The sequence below is a fragment of the Anopheles bellator genome, chromosome 1 (assembly GCF_943735745.2).
Source record: "Anopheles bellator chromosome 1, idAnoBellAS_SP24_06.2, whole genome shotgun sequence".
Classification (NCBI taxonomy): domain Eukaryota; kingdom Metazoa; phylum Arthropoda; class Insecta; order Diptera; family Culicidae; genus Anopheles; species Anopheles bellator.
In genome coordinates this window covers 5479539-5494372 of record NC_071285.1, presented here as the reverse complement: position 1 = coordinate 5494372, position 14834 = coordinate 5479539, and the positions used below count along the sequence as shown (strand labels likewise).

At 51.4% G+C, this 14834-nt stretch overlaps 1 protein-coding gene across 1 annotated transcript in view; it reads left to right on the top strand.

Moving 5' to 3' along the window:
• The first annotated feature begins 8496 nt into the window (after positions 1–8496).
• Positions 8497–14834, top strand: part of LOC131205918 (midnolin homolog) — a 28560-nt gene continuing 22222 nt past the window's right edge. Inside the window, exon 1 of the mRNA XM_058198225.1 lies at positions 8497–8646. Coding sequence (XP_058054208.1) covers positions 8497–8646 — 150 coding nt within the window. The remainder of the gene's footprint in view (positions 8647–14834) is intronic.

Below are 14834 nucleotides of genomic sequence, written 5' to 3'. Positions count from 1 at the left end.
TTATTTTCATTTTTCAGTAGCGTGCCCTTCGTGCAAACCTCGCCATCGTTTAATTGATTTTGGATTCTGTTATTTGATTTCCGCTTCGAATTCCTGTCGCGGCTTGTCCATCTTTGCCGATAACTCGATCAGAAAAAGCCGATGAGTTAATTCCACGTCAGCCAGCCAGCTGGCTGGTGGACACCTCACACCACACATGGCACGATTGGGCTCACGGCGCGTCCATTCCGCTCAATTAAATTATCTGCAGTTTTCGATCGTGCCGAGAGAAACGAGATTGCTTGGCGCCAGCTGCCAGCATGGCTCTCGAACGGGGGTGTGTCCAAAGTGCGGCTTTCGGAGGAAGACCAACACTAGTCCGCTGCTGCTGCTGCTGCTGCTGACGTCATAACCGCATCCAGCATCCGGTCGTGGTGGTCGCGTGTTCGTGCCTTTCGAGCCGAAGCTCTAACCGGTCGTGGGATGACGTTGAATGTTTAGATCACGGGGGGTGGTTCCAGAGTGGTTCCCACTCCGAGGATTATGCCAAGCCAGCCAGCCGTGCCAGAAGCAAACAGGAGAAATTCTAAATTGTGCTTCGTAGCAGGGCAGCGTCCTTTAAAATGCACGAAACAAGCGACGTAGACGTAGGCTCGGACCTAGTCATTAGCTTGAATGGTTTGCGTGCCGGGGCCTGGAGTCCTGCTGCCTGCCGGTGTCAGCCGGTGCAGAGGTGTGAAGTTGATGCAGATAATATTTCATTCCGAATCCCCTGGAACCCCGGCCAGTGGCACATTCGGTGGCTTTGCAGATTCGCGTCGATTTGCTGCACCGTTCGAAGGTCGAATGGCTCCGGAAGCGGAAACGGTGCTTTTAATACACTGGGCGGGCGGGACCGGATATGCATCACCGCCTCACCCTGCCTTGCCATCGCTTCGCAGGATTAAATAGGGTCTTGGTGACGGTGTCGTTTCGAGCGCAAGAGTTAATGGTTTCCAGTTTTGAGCTGCGCGCGGCCATTGTGCTACGTCCGAAACGGGCGAAACCTTCACTAATTGGGCCACTACCATTCTACTTATTCCAAGATTTTTACGCTTGCACATACAAACAATTAATTACGAACAATATATCAACATCGACACGGGCGCAGCGGGCCACCGGTTGGCTTGCAGACACATTTCGTTTTAATTAATTACCACGGCACCGGCACCAGGCAACATAATTGCCACCTGGTACTTCCGTAGGCCGGCTGCTGCCATCAGGGTTTGTTACGGCGCACGTGAGCTCACTGCACCCGTTGTACCCACGGAAACCGGATGTAAAGCATAAACGCAGTGTTGGCTTCATGCCCTCACCACCGCTGCCTGTAGTAAGCCACTTAGGATTCGCACACCAATTAGCTGTTTTGAGTTAATATCGTCATAATGTGTTTTAGGTCGCAGCCGTGTGTTTTGGAAATCCACCCTGCATTACTTTCACCGGCGGCAACCGATAATGAGATCGAATAATTGGCAGCGGCCATCGCCACGTGAACCACCAGGCGCCTCCATCGATTGATTAACTTCCGTCTCGCGACCCGTTCCCAATTGTGGCGAATTAAATTATGTGTCCAGTGAACCGAATGAGACGAAAAGTGGACGGAATCGGGATCCGAAAACGAATGAGAAAGGAACGGGCAGATTTCCGTTGTTTTCCTAGGGCAATCTGGCTGGTCAGGTCGCAAGGTGGGCCACCTTGCGATGGGCGGATGATGAAGCGAAGTGGATGATGCTGGGCTAGGCCAACTATTTTTAGAATCTCGTTACCGGTGAAAGTGCCCCGTTGTTACACAGTCGCCCCGGAGCGTCCCGTCCAACCGTAGTAAAAACATGGTTCCCTCTTTTATTGAAGCGTTCCAGTCCTTTTTTGCTTCCCTTTTGGAAAATAATTACATGAGCTCACGGGAGCGGGTCGGATCATAATAGCGGGCACGAAAGACTCGCATGCCCGTCGAACGGAACGGAAGGTTCAAACTTTTAAGTAGTCTAATTAATAGGCCCCCAGAATGCGGTGTGACCGAGAAAAAGGTCAATAAATAATGTCAAGCCAATAACATTTCTCCAGCCCATCGCGAACTCTGCAAGCTATGCAAAACGGCAAACAGCCAGTGGACGGTGTCACAGCGATTCAACAGCGTGTATCAGCAGTGGCAGCGTGTGCTGACGGAAGCACAAAACCCTCTCCCGGGACTCTCGCGGCTGCTGACGTCACAAGCCGACCCAGTGCCGAGTGGCCCCCCGAGTCGAGCATAATTTTATGCCGTGCCATATCTCTGTGCCGGAGGATTCGTTCCGCATCGTCGGCGGATCGGTTGGCGGTGAGTGGCCGTTCCCGAGTTGCCCGAGGTTGGCCCCAACCTTTAACGACGGGTCATTCTGGATCTCTGAAGCAGTATCGCAAAAACACTATTTGGTTAACTTTTAACAGCCCCATAGCTTGGGATGGCCAGGCCTGCCAGTGATCGTCAATAATCGGCCTCTCGGCCATTAATGCGGGCTTCGTGAAATCGAGCGCGAAAGGTAAGCGCGTACGGCACTCAGTGGGGTGACGGTGAGTGACGGGAACCCGCTCTCGACGCTGCTGTCGTCATGGACCTGAGCCTGCAAACGCTGGGAAAACCGTAGTGCCCCCCCTCCCGCCCAGCAGCCGATCACGTGGCGATTGTAACGTTTTCGCACACTCAAGAGCCGTGCGCTGGGCGCATGTGTGCGTACCATCGGCGTCGTAGCGTCGTTGCTTAGCAATGTGTGTCCTGGGACTCAGTAGATCCGAGCGAAGGTCTGCTGCTGCTGCGTCTGCCAAAAATCTAGTACTCCAGTGTGAGTGATCTGAGAGTGAACCGAGAGAGTGAGCGAGAGAGAGCGTAATCCTTAACGATAGATGAAAACCGAACACCACAGGAAAGGTCGAGTGAGTGTTTCTCGGATTCGATCCTGATCGGGAGGGGTTGCTAGGAACACCAATCAGTTTTGGCCCCAGCGCTGCATCCTACAAGGATGATACATATTTTTGAAGAATTTTCCCACGAAACAAATGCGATGAGATCTAAGGAGAGACAGAGAGAGAGAGAGAGAGAGAGAGAAAAAGCACAAGCTGAGTGCCGTCCGTAGTAGGCAGGATGTGCCGACAAAGCTTCGGCATGCTCGTTGCTCGTTCGTTGCTCGGGGACACTGCTGAGTGGCCCAATCTAGCAACCGCTGCTCAGTGTACGAAGTGTGTTCCCTCGGCAAGGTCCGCTCGCAATTCCCGCTGTGTGTCAATTCCGTGGCTACCGTTCCGTGGTGTGCTGTGGTATAGCCTCCTGCAATAATCCCTACCAGGACCGCCCGGTACGGTCCGGTTGAGGGTGAGCCCGAATCGTCCGTCCGTGGCCGGTGCCCGGGCTGGCTGGTGTTTGGTGATACATCGCGTTGTTCGTGCGTGCGTGTCTGTGTGCGGCCGACCGACACTGCAGTGAGCCCTTGGGCCCTGGGTTCTGCATCATCCTACACCACCGCACACGCCGCGCTGACCACCGACCGTGAGCGTGGGAAAATGGTGAAAATCTCTTTCGACGCGACCGACGCCACTTGCCAACGCCATTTCGAAGCCGTGCCAATTCGTGTGGGCGTTGTTTTGTGAACAGGTGCAAAGTGCGAAGGAGAAGAAATCCCGGTGGCCTCGAGATTTGTTTCGTCCGCTTCGGCCGTAATCATCCAAAAAAAAGGCTTGCCCTTTTTTTTTGGTTCGCACCGCATCGCAGGCTCGAAGGCTTGAAGGTCGTCCTTAGAGTTCGCGGCGCGTTCCGAACAATCCGCCAGAACCGCCGTACCGTACCAAGTTTTCACGGCCTTCCGAAAGAATCCGCGCACGCTTCGCACAATGCGTAGTTCCTTGCAGCATCCTTGAGAGAGCGTACCGAGCGTGCGGCGTGTGTACTGTTCCGGTTTTTGGTCAAAGGCAATTCTCCACCAACGGGCGGCGGCTCCTTCGGCTGGGAACATAACACCAAGCGCTGGCTGGCTGGCGCACACACCCAGCCAGATGGTGGCCCCTTTTGGGATTCGTCCTTGTGCCTTGATTCGGGAACCGCCAGAGACGTTTTCTCTGTTGCCTTTTATCCCGCACTCCGCCCGGAGAGTCTCGGCCGGGGAAACAATGGCGGACACTGAAGAATCGGAAGCTGGCGCTTCCGAGAGTGGATCCTTGTTTTCTTTTCTCGCGTTCTCGCGCTATTATCACATTCTCGTTTTAGTTTGAAACGGGGCAAAAACCCGATGCCAACGGAGACGGACCTGTTGTTTGCGTTGGAGCGTTGGGCTCCTAGCCTAGGCTGGCTATTGTTTCGCGTAACGATTGCAAATCACGGACCACGGATAGCGGTGAAACGGTGGATGAAATTTCGCATCACTCTCGTCGTGGCGCGCCCGTTGATTTATGAAGTGTCTTTAATGCTAAGCACCCGAGCCCGTGGTCGCTAATAGTTTCGAGAAAGTTTCTTATTCTCGCGTTCTTTGGGACGAAGTTTCAATTGGGCGAGCGAGTCACAGTCCGGTGCGGACACTACGTCAGCTTGTGGAGCCCTTTTTCGATAAGCTTTTGGCCTTTATTATTCCAAAACCGTCTGCAAATGCGAACTTTGGTCAGGTCTCAGTACCGGTAATCAAACGCCAAGTTATTGGCCGACACGAAAAGACACTTACGACATGGTGGTGATGGACCTTAAGCACGTTACGACACGGACGGTGGAAGCCATAGCCGTGCCGAGACAGAGTTGGTCAGTTGGCCGCTAAACCTCCCTTTTTTGATTCGGGCTAATCTGGGAGCGTCTCACGTCAGGTTTCGCTTAGGCTTGGGGAACTAATTTGCAAAACCTGCCCCCCGCTAGCAGGGGCCTTTTTCGGACCGAGGACTACTGGGTCTCTCTCTCGCTCTGTCTCTCTCTCTCTGTGTTTGATCTGTTCGCGGCGGAAAAGGTGACAAATTAGACTACCAAATGAGTGTCGCATGATCGGAACCGGCGGGGCTTTTGACCCGCCACGTGACCGGCAATGTCACCTTGCAGCAACGGTGAAGTGAAACGCAGTCCTGAAGGCGTTTAACACGCCAGTATCAGCTCATTTTTCTGATTCCGGCCATTCGACGGAGGCTTGTGGCCAAAATCTTCCGTTGGCCAGACGATTATTAAATTACTTGGATTCATCCTCCAAAATTTGCCTTCATCACGCCCCAGTCAGAGCTCGGCGCAATCAAAAGTGCTTCTCATCGACCGGAGTTACGAAATCACCATGGCCAATGGACGGGCCAAAAGAATGGCCATGGCTCCATTCATCCATTCGATTTGCTCCTCGTGGTCCCCGCGTTCGAGTGTGGCCGCAGGATGCTCTTGAGCTCCACCATCAACCATCATAATCAACCCCTCTGGGGGGAGAAGCCGCTTCGTAGACGAAAGTAACTCGGGACCGGGACCGATCAAAATAGTGTGCGCTTTATCGATGTTTTATCAATACGAAACATGAAGCCGGAGGGAAGGTCCGCGCACGCTGTTCCGTGGTGCCGGCGGCTCCTCCCGTTCACTTCAGTCACTTTGCATAATGAAATTCGAATATTTGTGTGTAATATTATTTACTACTTCTCCGTGTCACTCGAAGTCTACCGAGACCACCGCGAACTAGATGCCGCGCGGATTGTCCCGAGGGGACCATGTCATTGAGCCGGGTGGTCGAGTCGCGGGTTTGCCGCGGAGTCTACAGTGACTATTTTATTGGCACACGATTCTGATTTGCATCGGAAGTGGCTTGCATGGCTGGGAGGTCGAATCGTGGAACGGGTCTTTGTGATCGGAACGCCGAGGTACACCCGCCGGGGGACATGTACTCCGAACGAACGGTGTCCTGCCGGTGGCTCACAAAATGCGATCAACTTCTTTCGATTACTTCACAATTCATAACAGGAGCCCGAAGCGAAGAAAGAATTTAATTTATTGCGTAATTTGTTGGAAAAAAGGATGTGGGACTCCGGGACACCCGGATCAATCCGGACCTGGATTGAGGGATTTTTTTCTCCTGAAAGGCCTGAAATGTAATTAGTTTCGCACAACACTGACCGAACGGAACGGAACCCGACCGTTTGGCCGTACGAGGACGACCGGCTGCCAGCGCAGATTGAAACGTAGATTTTGTCCACGTTCGGGCCACGTCATCCATTCTAATGTGAACCTCCTCGCCCCGGCCACTTTTATATCGTCGAGTGGAGGGCCGCGAAAGGAATAACTATTAATCTGCACAAGGCTCCCGGGGTCAGCGGTTGGCTGTGGGCGCCGGAGAGCGGCCGCCAACCCAACCCAACGTAGCGCAGGGTTCAGGTGGTGGACACGTGCCTGACGATGGAGACGCCTGGTGGCCGGTATCGATTCACGTGGCGCAACGCAAAAGTCAGCTCGGCGTCAGCACACAACGCAAAGAATCCGAATTCCGTCGCGCATCGACCGCCAATAAGGAACGGCTGGTGGTGGACGGGGGCGGCCTATGTTGTGCGGTCACCCCAACCGGTCCCACCGGGTTGCCAGAGCCCATTATGTTGGCCCATTAAAACGGGCCACCTAATTCCCTTTCGCAGCGACAGCGGGATTTAACTTTCGGCAAACTTTCCAGCCGAAGAGACTTTATTCGTCGTAAAATCGTTAACACCAACGCCTCTCCAAGAACGGCCACTGGTGGACACGAGAACATCGATGTTGGAAGGGCCCCTGTTGGAACCCGTTTGTCAGGAGGGATTTCACTTGCTGCCAGCCGGCCATAACTCTCCGGCCTCGAGGGCCTCTCTGACCACCGGGTTTACGATCGTGTCGGCAAACCGATGGGCGATGGCGATTCCAGTAATAGGCCAAGTAGCACCCGTCGCAGCAAAGTACCCCGATTCCGATTGATACATTAACCAAATGACCAAACAAAGCCGGAGGTCAAGCCGGCGTGTATGAGGAGGATCCAACAGAAACTCGTTCACCCTAGACAAGGCCTCGGGAGGCACTCGTCCAGCGGAGCGGACGACGTACTCATAAACGAGCGGGTGCGAATGGTGCGGACGGGTCCGTCATTGAGATCGATTGCAGATAAGATTGGGCGGATGGTGGGGACAAATGCGACCGAACGGTGGAAATAAATCTAACGAAATAAATGCCCAACACAAACCCAAGTTCCCGGTGGGTTCCCGGTTTTCGGGCTGACCATCGGGTCGGGACCACCACGAGGTCCTCTTGTTTGTGAGCTAGCTAGCCGGGTTTAATGTCACCCCCGAGGGGGTCGTGATTTTACGATTTATGTTTTGGTCCTGGGAGTTGACCCCAGTAAAAGGGACCGGGCCGTGTTGTGGAATTTTGTGGCACTCGGGCCAGTGTTGCAGTGTGTTAATCACAAAACCACAGTACATTCACACCGATCACCCAGCGATGCCGAGCGGTCGGTTACATTAGTGTATGCACGAGTTTCACAAGCCCGTGGACTCATCTTTGTTGGCCCTTTTAGGACGGAAAACTGCTCCGGATTCGTGAGGTTGAGATAGATTGTACAGGTTGTCCTGTGTCCTGTTGGGGGTTGAAATGAGTGAGTGAGTGAGTCCCTTCCAAACCCAAATGCAGCAGAGTCCTACGAACCTGGTGTTGTTCATTCGGGTTCGCTTTCACTCTCCAATTTATTAATTGATTTATTTTATCGGTTCGTTTATTACTTCGTTCGGCTCTGTGCGCTAGATGAAAGCCGTAAAACAACCAACAAGCAGGCTGTGACTGAGCCTACTTAGCTTGATCCGTACTTGCGTCGCCCCAGGCAACGGGATAGATGACGTTTAATGAACAGAAATCAGCAAACATTTCAATCGGCGCTGCAAACCGAATAGAAATGGTGTCCTCGGTTAAACCACGTATAATTGATCGTATTATTTATTATTTGTTTTAGGTCAGTCCAAGTGATGTTTCCTCAAAACGAATCCCGTGACGTGCTCCTCTGTGTGCCCTCGATGCCTAATTAATTCCAAATAGCTGTTACTCTTCCCGATTCCCAAAGTGCGGCGCACACGTTTGTGCATTAACAATTTCCAGTAGTGGAAAAATTGACGAAATGTCACGGAAAAAGTATTTTCCAAAGTGCTCCATTGTGCGTGGCTGTGTGTGCTGTTAGCGTGCGTCCACAAGCCGGAGTCGGTGGGCCGGTTATGACGGAGAAGGAGAACGGCGCACCGTCGGCTGGGCCGCTTCGTGGTCCCGTGGCCCCTGGCTGGTAGTGGTACGAAACCCTAATCCCCGTGCTTCCGGTGTGCCCGCATAGATAAAGAATTAAAAGTGTGTCCATCGTGTTCCACTCTGTACCCGCGCCCCGACGTAGACGAAGAACGCACGGAAAGTGGTCAACGTAACGAACGAGATAATAGTGAACGTGCAAACAACACAAACGGCGGAAACGGCGAAAAGAAGGGCAGCACAGTAACGCCGAAACGACAACGAGAATGCCGTTCGGCCGGAAGTCACCGCTGGAGGCCCTGGCGATGCCGGGCGCCATCATTGCGTACAAATACAGCCAGTTCCGGCAGCGGCGCCGGGAAGCGGCCAACCGGCGCGTCACCGAACGGGAGCTGTCGGCGCTGCACACCAAAATCGTAAGTAAACCCCGGAACCCGCTTGTAACGTCGCTGGTGGTAAATGTAAACTCTGGAATAAAATATGGCGTCCCGCCCAGGTTGCTCCTGCCGTTCCACGGGGCCATGGACGCCATTTTGCGAGAATGGGCAATTTATCCCTCACTGGTGACGTATTTATTGTCAATTTTATACCCTCCCAAACCGGGAGCCGGAGATTGCCGTTTGTTGATAAATCAATTTCTCACTCACGCTGGGCACGTTACCTTCAACGCTCATGCTCGTGGAGCGCGGGGTTGCGTCAGAAGGAAGGTTGCCCCATACAGGAAGCAACGTAAACGTGTGGCGTCTCAGACGCTACCTAATCGATCCCGACGCTGAACCTGTCCGAACCAGAGGCCACTGGAATGGGAACGGAAAAATAAAAGCAAAATGTAAACCTAAATGTATTTCGTAACCCGAGAAGCTTGGGAAAAGGCCAACCGCACACTGCGGCACTTGGGCCACGGTGCCACTGGGTGCTGTGGGAAATCCGCTTTTTGCTACGAAACGCTGCACCGATGTAGGTGGCGGGTTTCGATCAACGCGGCGCTCCCTCAACGGCACCGGTTGTTGGTGGGCCGGACACGGGCCCACGAGGGTTGAACGACGGGAAAAATCACGAACGATGGGTAAATATTTGCCGTTTGCGTCCACCTGCGGGTTGCTGGCTGGGTGTGCCGCGGACGGACCGCTGGCAGATGGCGAACGTCTCCCGCGAGGGACGTCCGCCGAGGCCGTGGGCGATACAATTTGTTAAACAAGTGTTAAACCCGCACTAGGGCCACTAGGCGCACAGAGCGCCGGGGTTTGTAGGCCGCTAATGCTACCCTCACCAATACGAAACTACTTAAACTGCCTTTCCGATGCCAGGTTCACAACTTGGAAAATGATTAGGCATTCCTTGTTTGGTGTATTCCATGATTGCACAATTATGTAACATGCATTAAACCTAACTTGAACACGTTTTTGTCGAATATTAGTGCAATAGCCTTCAATTCGGCATTGGTATCACTAACAAGTAACTAAATCTACCTTGGCCGTTGTTGACAACCCGAGTTGGTGACACTCCAAGAAAGAGATGACTGATTGAAACAGTACGATCATCATTGATTTGCTATTATTATTAGTCGATGGTGCAACAAGCCGTCTTACGGACGTGCGCCAGGCAGGCCGCATTGGTAAGGCCATGTGTGGCCATGTGTGTGACTGAAATTTAAAAGATGTAAACGAACTTAGTTGTTCCACAACCAATTAGATCTAGTAGAACCACTAATCCACTTGGTGGCTTTTTTATTTAAATCAAAACACTACGTTTTATCTTCTTCCGAAGCTGCATCTTTTTATCAAAACAAACATCTCTCCATTCGCAGTCCCATCGTCAACGGGGGTAGAAACGTGTGTTGTCATAGTCGATTCTGCAGGAGGGCATCAATTTATGTAGCCGTCTGGGTACAGACAAAGACGCTAAGCGTTTGTCGAGGGTCAATCTCTCTAGCACAGGGAACTTTGCCGGTATCTCGTTAAAATCATCATTCTTTAACCTCAAGCGGCGTGGTGTCGTAGACTTTAGTAGCGGTGGGCGAAATGAAAGATTTGGGAAGAATTGATTCGATTAAACATCCCGATTCTAACCCTCTCTCTGATACATTGAACACTTACCGAACAATTTGACAATGTCAAGCACCGAACGTTGTTGCGATGAATGCAACTAATGCAAGTAGCGCCCGATACGACAAGTTCCTGCAAATGTTCCAATCGATCAAACCGAACAGAATCGGGCAACTGAATCTGCGAAGGAAATCAAAACCAATGAAACGGCGGCTTTGTAGCAACAATGGTCTAGGGTTAATGGGTAATCTTACCCCTTTTCTAAAGCATACTTCTAAGCGTTGGACATTCGAAAAACTCCCGCAAATGAACTGTAACATAATGTAAGACAAGCGATAGTTCTTGACTTCTAGACAGCTCAATTGTGGCACTACTTCGCAAAGGTTTTTCAGCAGAACTAGCGGATACCACAACTTTAATTGTACGGTTTTGAGAGATACGATAGCTCCACGGAACATTTTTTTATTGACCCCTCCTTCCAACGACAGGTGCTGCAAAAGATGGCATGTTAAGTAAAAAATTCTTTTCGGCGTCTGATTTGCTTACCTGCAGCTTGGACAGTTGCGCCAGAGACTCCAATGATCCTGCTTCCGGATTCAGCAAATGCAAGTGTAGATACGTCAACTCAGGACAGTGGCTGGTAATGCTTCGAATCCATTCTGCTGAAACCTCCACGGAGATGGAGAGACTTCGAAGTAAGGGGTGCCGTCGAAAAAAGTCACTACCACTGCTTGAAGCTGGGTAACCAACTCTACCCGTGGTGAAATCCTCTAGAAGTGCGAACGTTTGCTCGAAAAAAGGATGGAAGTATGTTGCCTTAAACCGATACACGTGAACGAGTTTTAACTGTCGACTCAGGCATTTCCAAGCTTCCAGGTCACGATCTGTCTCGCAGTTCATGTAGAGATACTGCAAATTAGGCATATTGGTATAGGAGCAATGATTAAATACATTCATTCCTGTATACACGTTGAGGACCTGCAGACATTTGAGCTGCGGTAAAACCGGGAAAGGTCCATTGCAGTCGACCTTAAAGTACTGAATGTAATGAATTTTCAAATGCTGTAGTTCAGGAACTTCCATCAGAATCAGTCGTAATTGTTCGGGAGATTGAGCATAGCGTATGTCCACCATTCGAATGGGCGGCCGCTTCAGCGTGTGTGCGCGTGCGTTCAGCGCGTGCAGTATACTGGTAAGTGATGTATTTCCTGCCTCACCATCGTGCGGATAATAACCCGTTTGACGCACGTTGCGATAGTTCCTTTCGGTATTGAACAAAAATTCATATTCTTGATATGAGGGAACTAAACACACACGGTCCATCCTTCGTCCCGAAAATGTCAGCGTCGACCACCGCCGGCACACGCGGGACGCTCGCTTCAATTCGTACGCATCCAGGTAGTCGAAAATCTGGCATAAAACCTGCCGAAAGCAAACACTTGTTAGCCAGTTACATTTACTTTTCACTGTGAATCGCTTACATCATCGGGCAAACCGTTCAGATTCATGTTTTCCAACGTGTTTTTACTGCGTAAATTGTTGTAACTGGAAAGGGCAACCGATAACAATGGAGGTTAGATCGGAAATGTGTTAATAACCGCGCCGTCAGAATGAATGTCAAAAAGACAGGATTACTCGACCGCAGTCCAGGGTTGTAGTCTTACACACGGATAACATCTTAGCAGGCTCCGCGAACCAAAACACCGTAGAAAATATTTATGAACAGTTTGGCACAGAAAAGTGTTTGCAGAAAATATTGCGCAGTGTGTATCTCAATTGATACGCATCGAGCTAGGCATCATTGGTAATTATGAATTAGGTGTGAGCTATTTTCAAGCATCTATTTTCAGTAAATAAAATCTTTTACCGGAACGCGCCACTAGCGGAATTGAATTGACGCCCTTTGCGTAAAACATTCTCCAATGATTGTGACCCACATTTTGGGAGACCAGTTGCCCAGGTCGTTGATGGCTCCAATCGGTCTAACTCCAGCCAAGGGTGCGTGTGCTAAGAGCGTTACGGTGACCGATCTCCTGGCGACAGCGGCCCCCGGAATGAGCTCGCCTACACAGGCCGACCCGAAAAGCAAACAGAAGCAATCTCACATCGGAGCCATCCGACGACGTACGTCTTCGGCACACTCCGGGTGTCCACCGGGATGTTGATCGAAGGATTCTCCGCATGGTCGTACGCACGCTAAAAATAGTCCCGTTGCCCCGGACGCCTTCCCACGTTTGTCTGGGGCGCTTTTGTGTGTTGAGCAGATTCAAACAATCTAAATCGTTGATCATCACCGAAGGACACCGGCAGCGCAGATTGAGAATCTCCATTGCAACGGTTCGCAGGCCGCGTTCGGCTACCGTGATGGAACGTGCTGTCGAACACACGTCATTACACTTGCTGCGAAGGCAGCACGGAGACAAAATTTTTGCATGCCCGAACCATCTTCGGCGAAGAGAAATTGCGCCAACCTGGCTGCGAGGACACTCCATCCATTCCGCGGGCAATGGCCCGGACCGAAAGGCTTCACTCGTTTGTCGTAACGAGGTAGCTCGTCCTTTCTTTTCGCTTGGCCAACTGCGCGGTGTAGGGCCAAAGGGCCGAAAGGACGACGAAAAATCGATTCGTAACGGATGGACCCGCAACGCAGCCCGGTGGGGAGATGGTTGGAGCAGTCGCACGGTGCGGAACTCTAAGTCTAATTACAAAAATACGAAACGGGGTTTGGCAAAACCAATGCGTTGATCAGCCAATCCATTCTCGCACGAACGGAAACCGGGAGAACATCGGAAAGAATAAAATAAATCGCCTCGCCGGACCGTAACTCAAACCTAGCTACCAAACGAGCGACAGGAAAACACGGCCCAAACACCAAGTGGAACATGATTTGTCATCTGTTTGTCACATCTGTGTGCCGACTCGACTCAACGCCTTCTCCGACTCTGTCCCAGTTTGATTCTCTGGCGCCGCTAGGAGCCGGTAACGTGTGGGATACCCGAGGGGGCGAGGCAAAGGCACCACAGGCACAGCGGACAAAGTGGAAAACAATCGCAATCGCTGGAAATTGAAGAAAAAAACAAACCGGTAGGGTAGCCGCATCGGAAACGGGAGCGGTAAAACTTTGGCCATGTTTGAGAACTCGGTTCGCTCCGGTTCGGTGGAAAAACAATAGAATAGCAGCATTGTTGGAGCCACCCGGGACCCGGGAGGCATACATTGCAGAGTGCTGCTGCACCACCGTGGACCGGATGATACGGCTACGTTTGCATGCTTCTAGCGGTCGGCCCAGGATGGATCCTGGCGGGTCGCCAGTTACATCGTCAGTCACAATGGTACGATTTAAATTTGAATACATTATTGCGCACCGTCGGCGTTGGATGGGAACTGCGAACTTCGTGCGATCTGCCGGGACCTGTGGATAGCTTTTATTTATTACGAAAGATTACTTGTTTCTCCTTCATGGAGACAACCGGCCAGAGTGAGTTCTGCTCTGATTTGATTCTTTTTAAACGGACAGCACTTGGACGCCTCAAAAGTACTACCACTGCTTACTTGCCGGATGATCCCTTTTTGGGAACATTTAATAAAATTGAAATACAGAGAATTAGTGGTCAGTACTGCTAACCGGTGAGAAGCTTAAACAAGTCCACACTTAATTGATGCAATTGGGGATATTGTCTGACCAGTAAACGAATTTGCCTTCCCAATTTATGCAGTTTGTTTCCATTTGAGCTTCTTCGCCCAACGATCAAGGAACAAAGTCAGCATCCATTTATTCATTTGCCGCATTTTATTGACAGGAACGAAGATTGCTTTCGAAGCCTTGTGAGCGAGGCTACGATAATGAATCATCAAACATTCACATTCGTCCCGAGAGGACGCGCAAGGGACGATAATCGAATAACAAACTACACGACGCGGACGCCGTGGAGAGCCCAAGTCCCCATTTTCACCGCTCCGTTTGTCATTCTAAAATAAACGGCACCGGAATGGCACCAAACAACACACATCTCGTTCCAGTTGCCCGACCACGGCCGGCCGCAGATTTTTGGACCACCTCACTTGACAAATGCAGCCCACGTTCACACGGCGGGACCACCACGTGTGCCGTCGTCATCGCCATGAATTTCCTATTAAGGAGCGAGATAAAAACTGGAGATAAAAAGTCCCATCAACACCTCATTTCCTGTTTCTGTGTGAGTGTGCCGGAGACCGGAGACTGGGGCCTTTTTATGCGATTGGTTTTGGCAAATGAATTATGAACGCCTTGAACGGAACAGGACGCCAGCGGTCCCTTAGAATGTTCCCAACACAGGAACACAGTCGAAGGCGAGAGAGAAAGAGAGGATCACACCGAGTGCGGTGAGAATTCCGATGATCCTCGAGTCCGGTGTGGCTGGCAGGAAGGAAAGGAGTTCCGCGCTGGGGGGCATCAACGATCGGCGGCACACCGTTGCGGTGGATCAGGGATGCGGTCAGCATTAAATCTTTAATGCCCCATGCCCGACCCGTCCCGTTAACCGGAACCTCTTGTTACCCGATGTTCCGGTGTTCCTTCG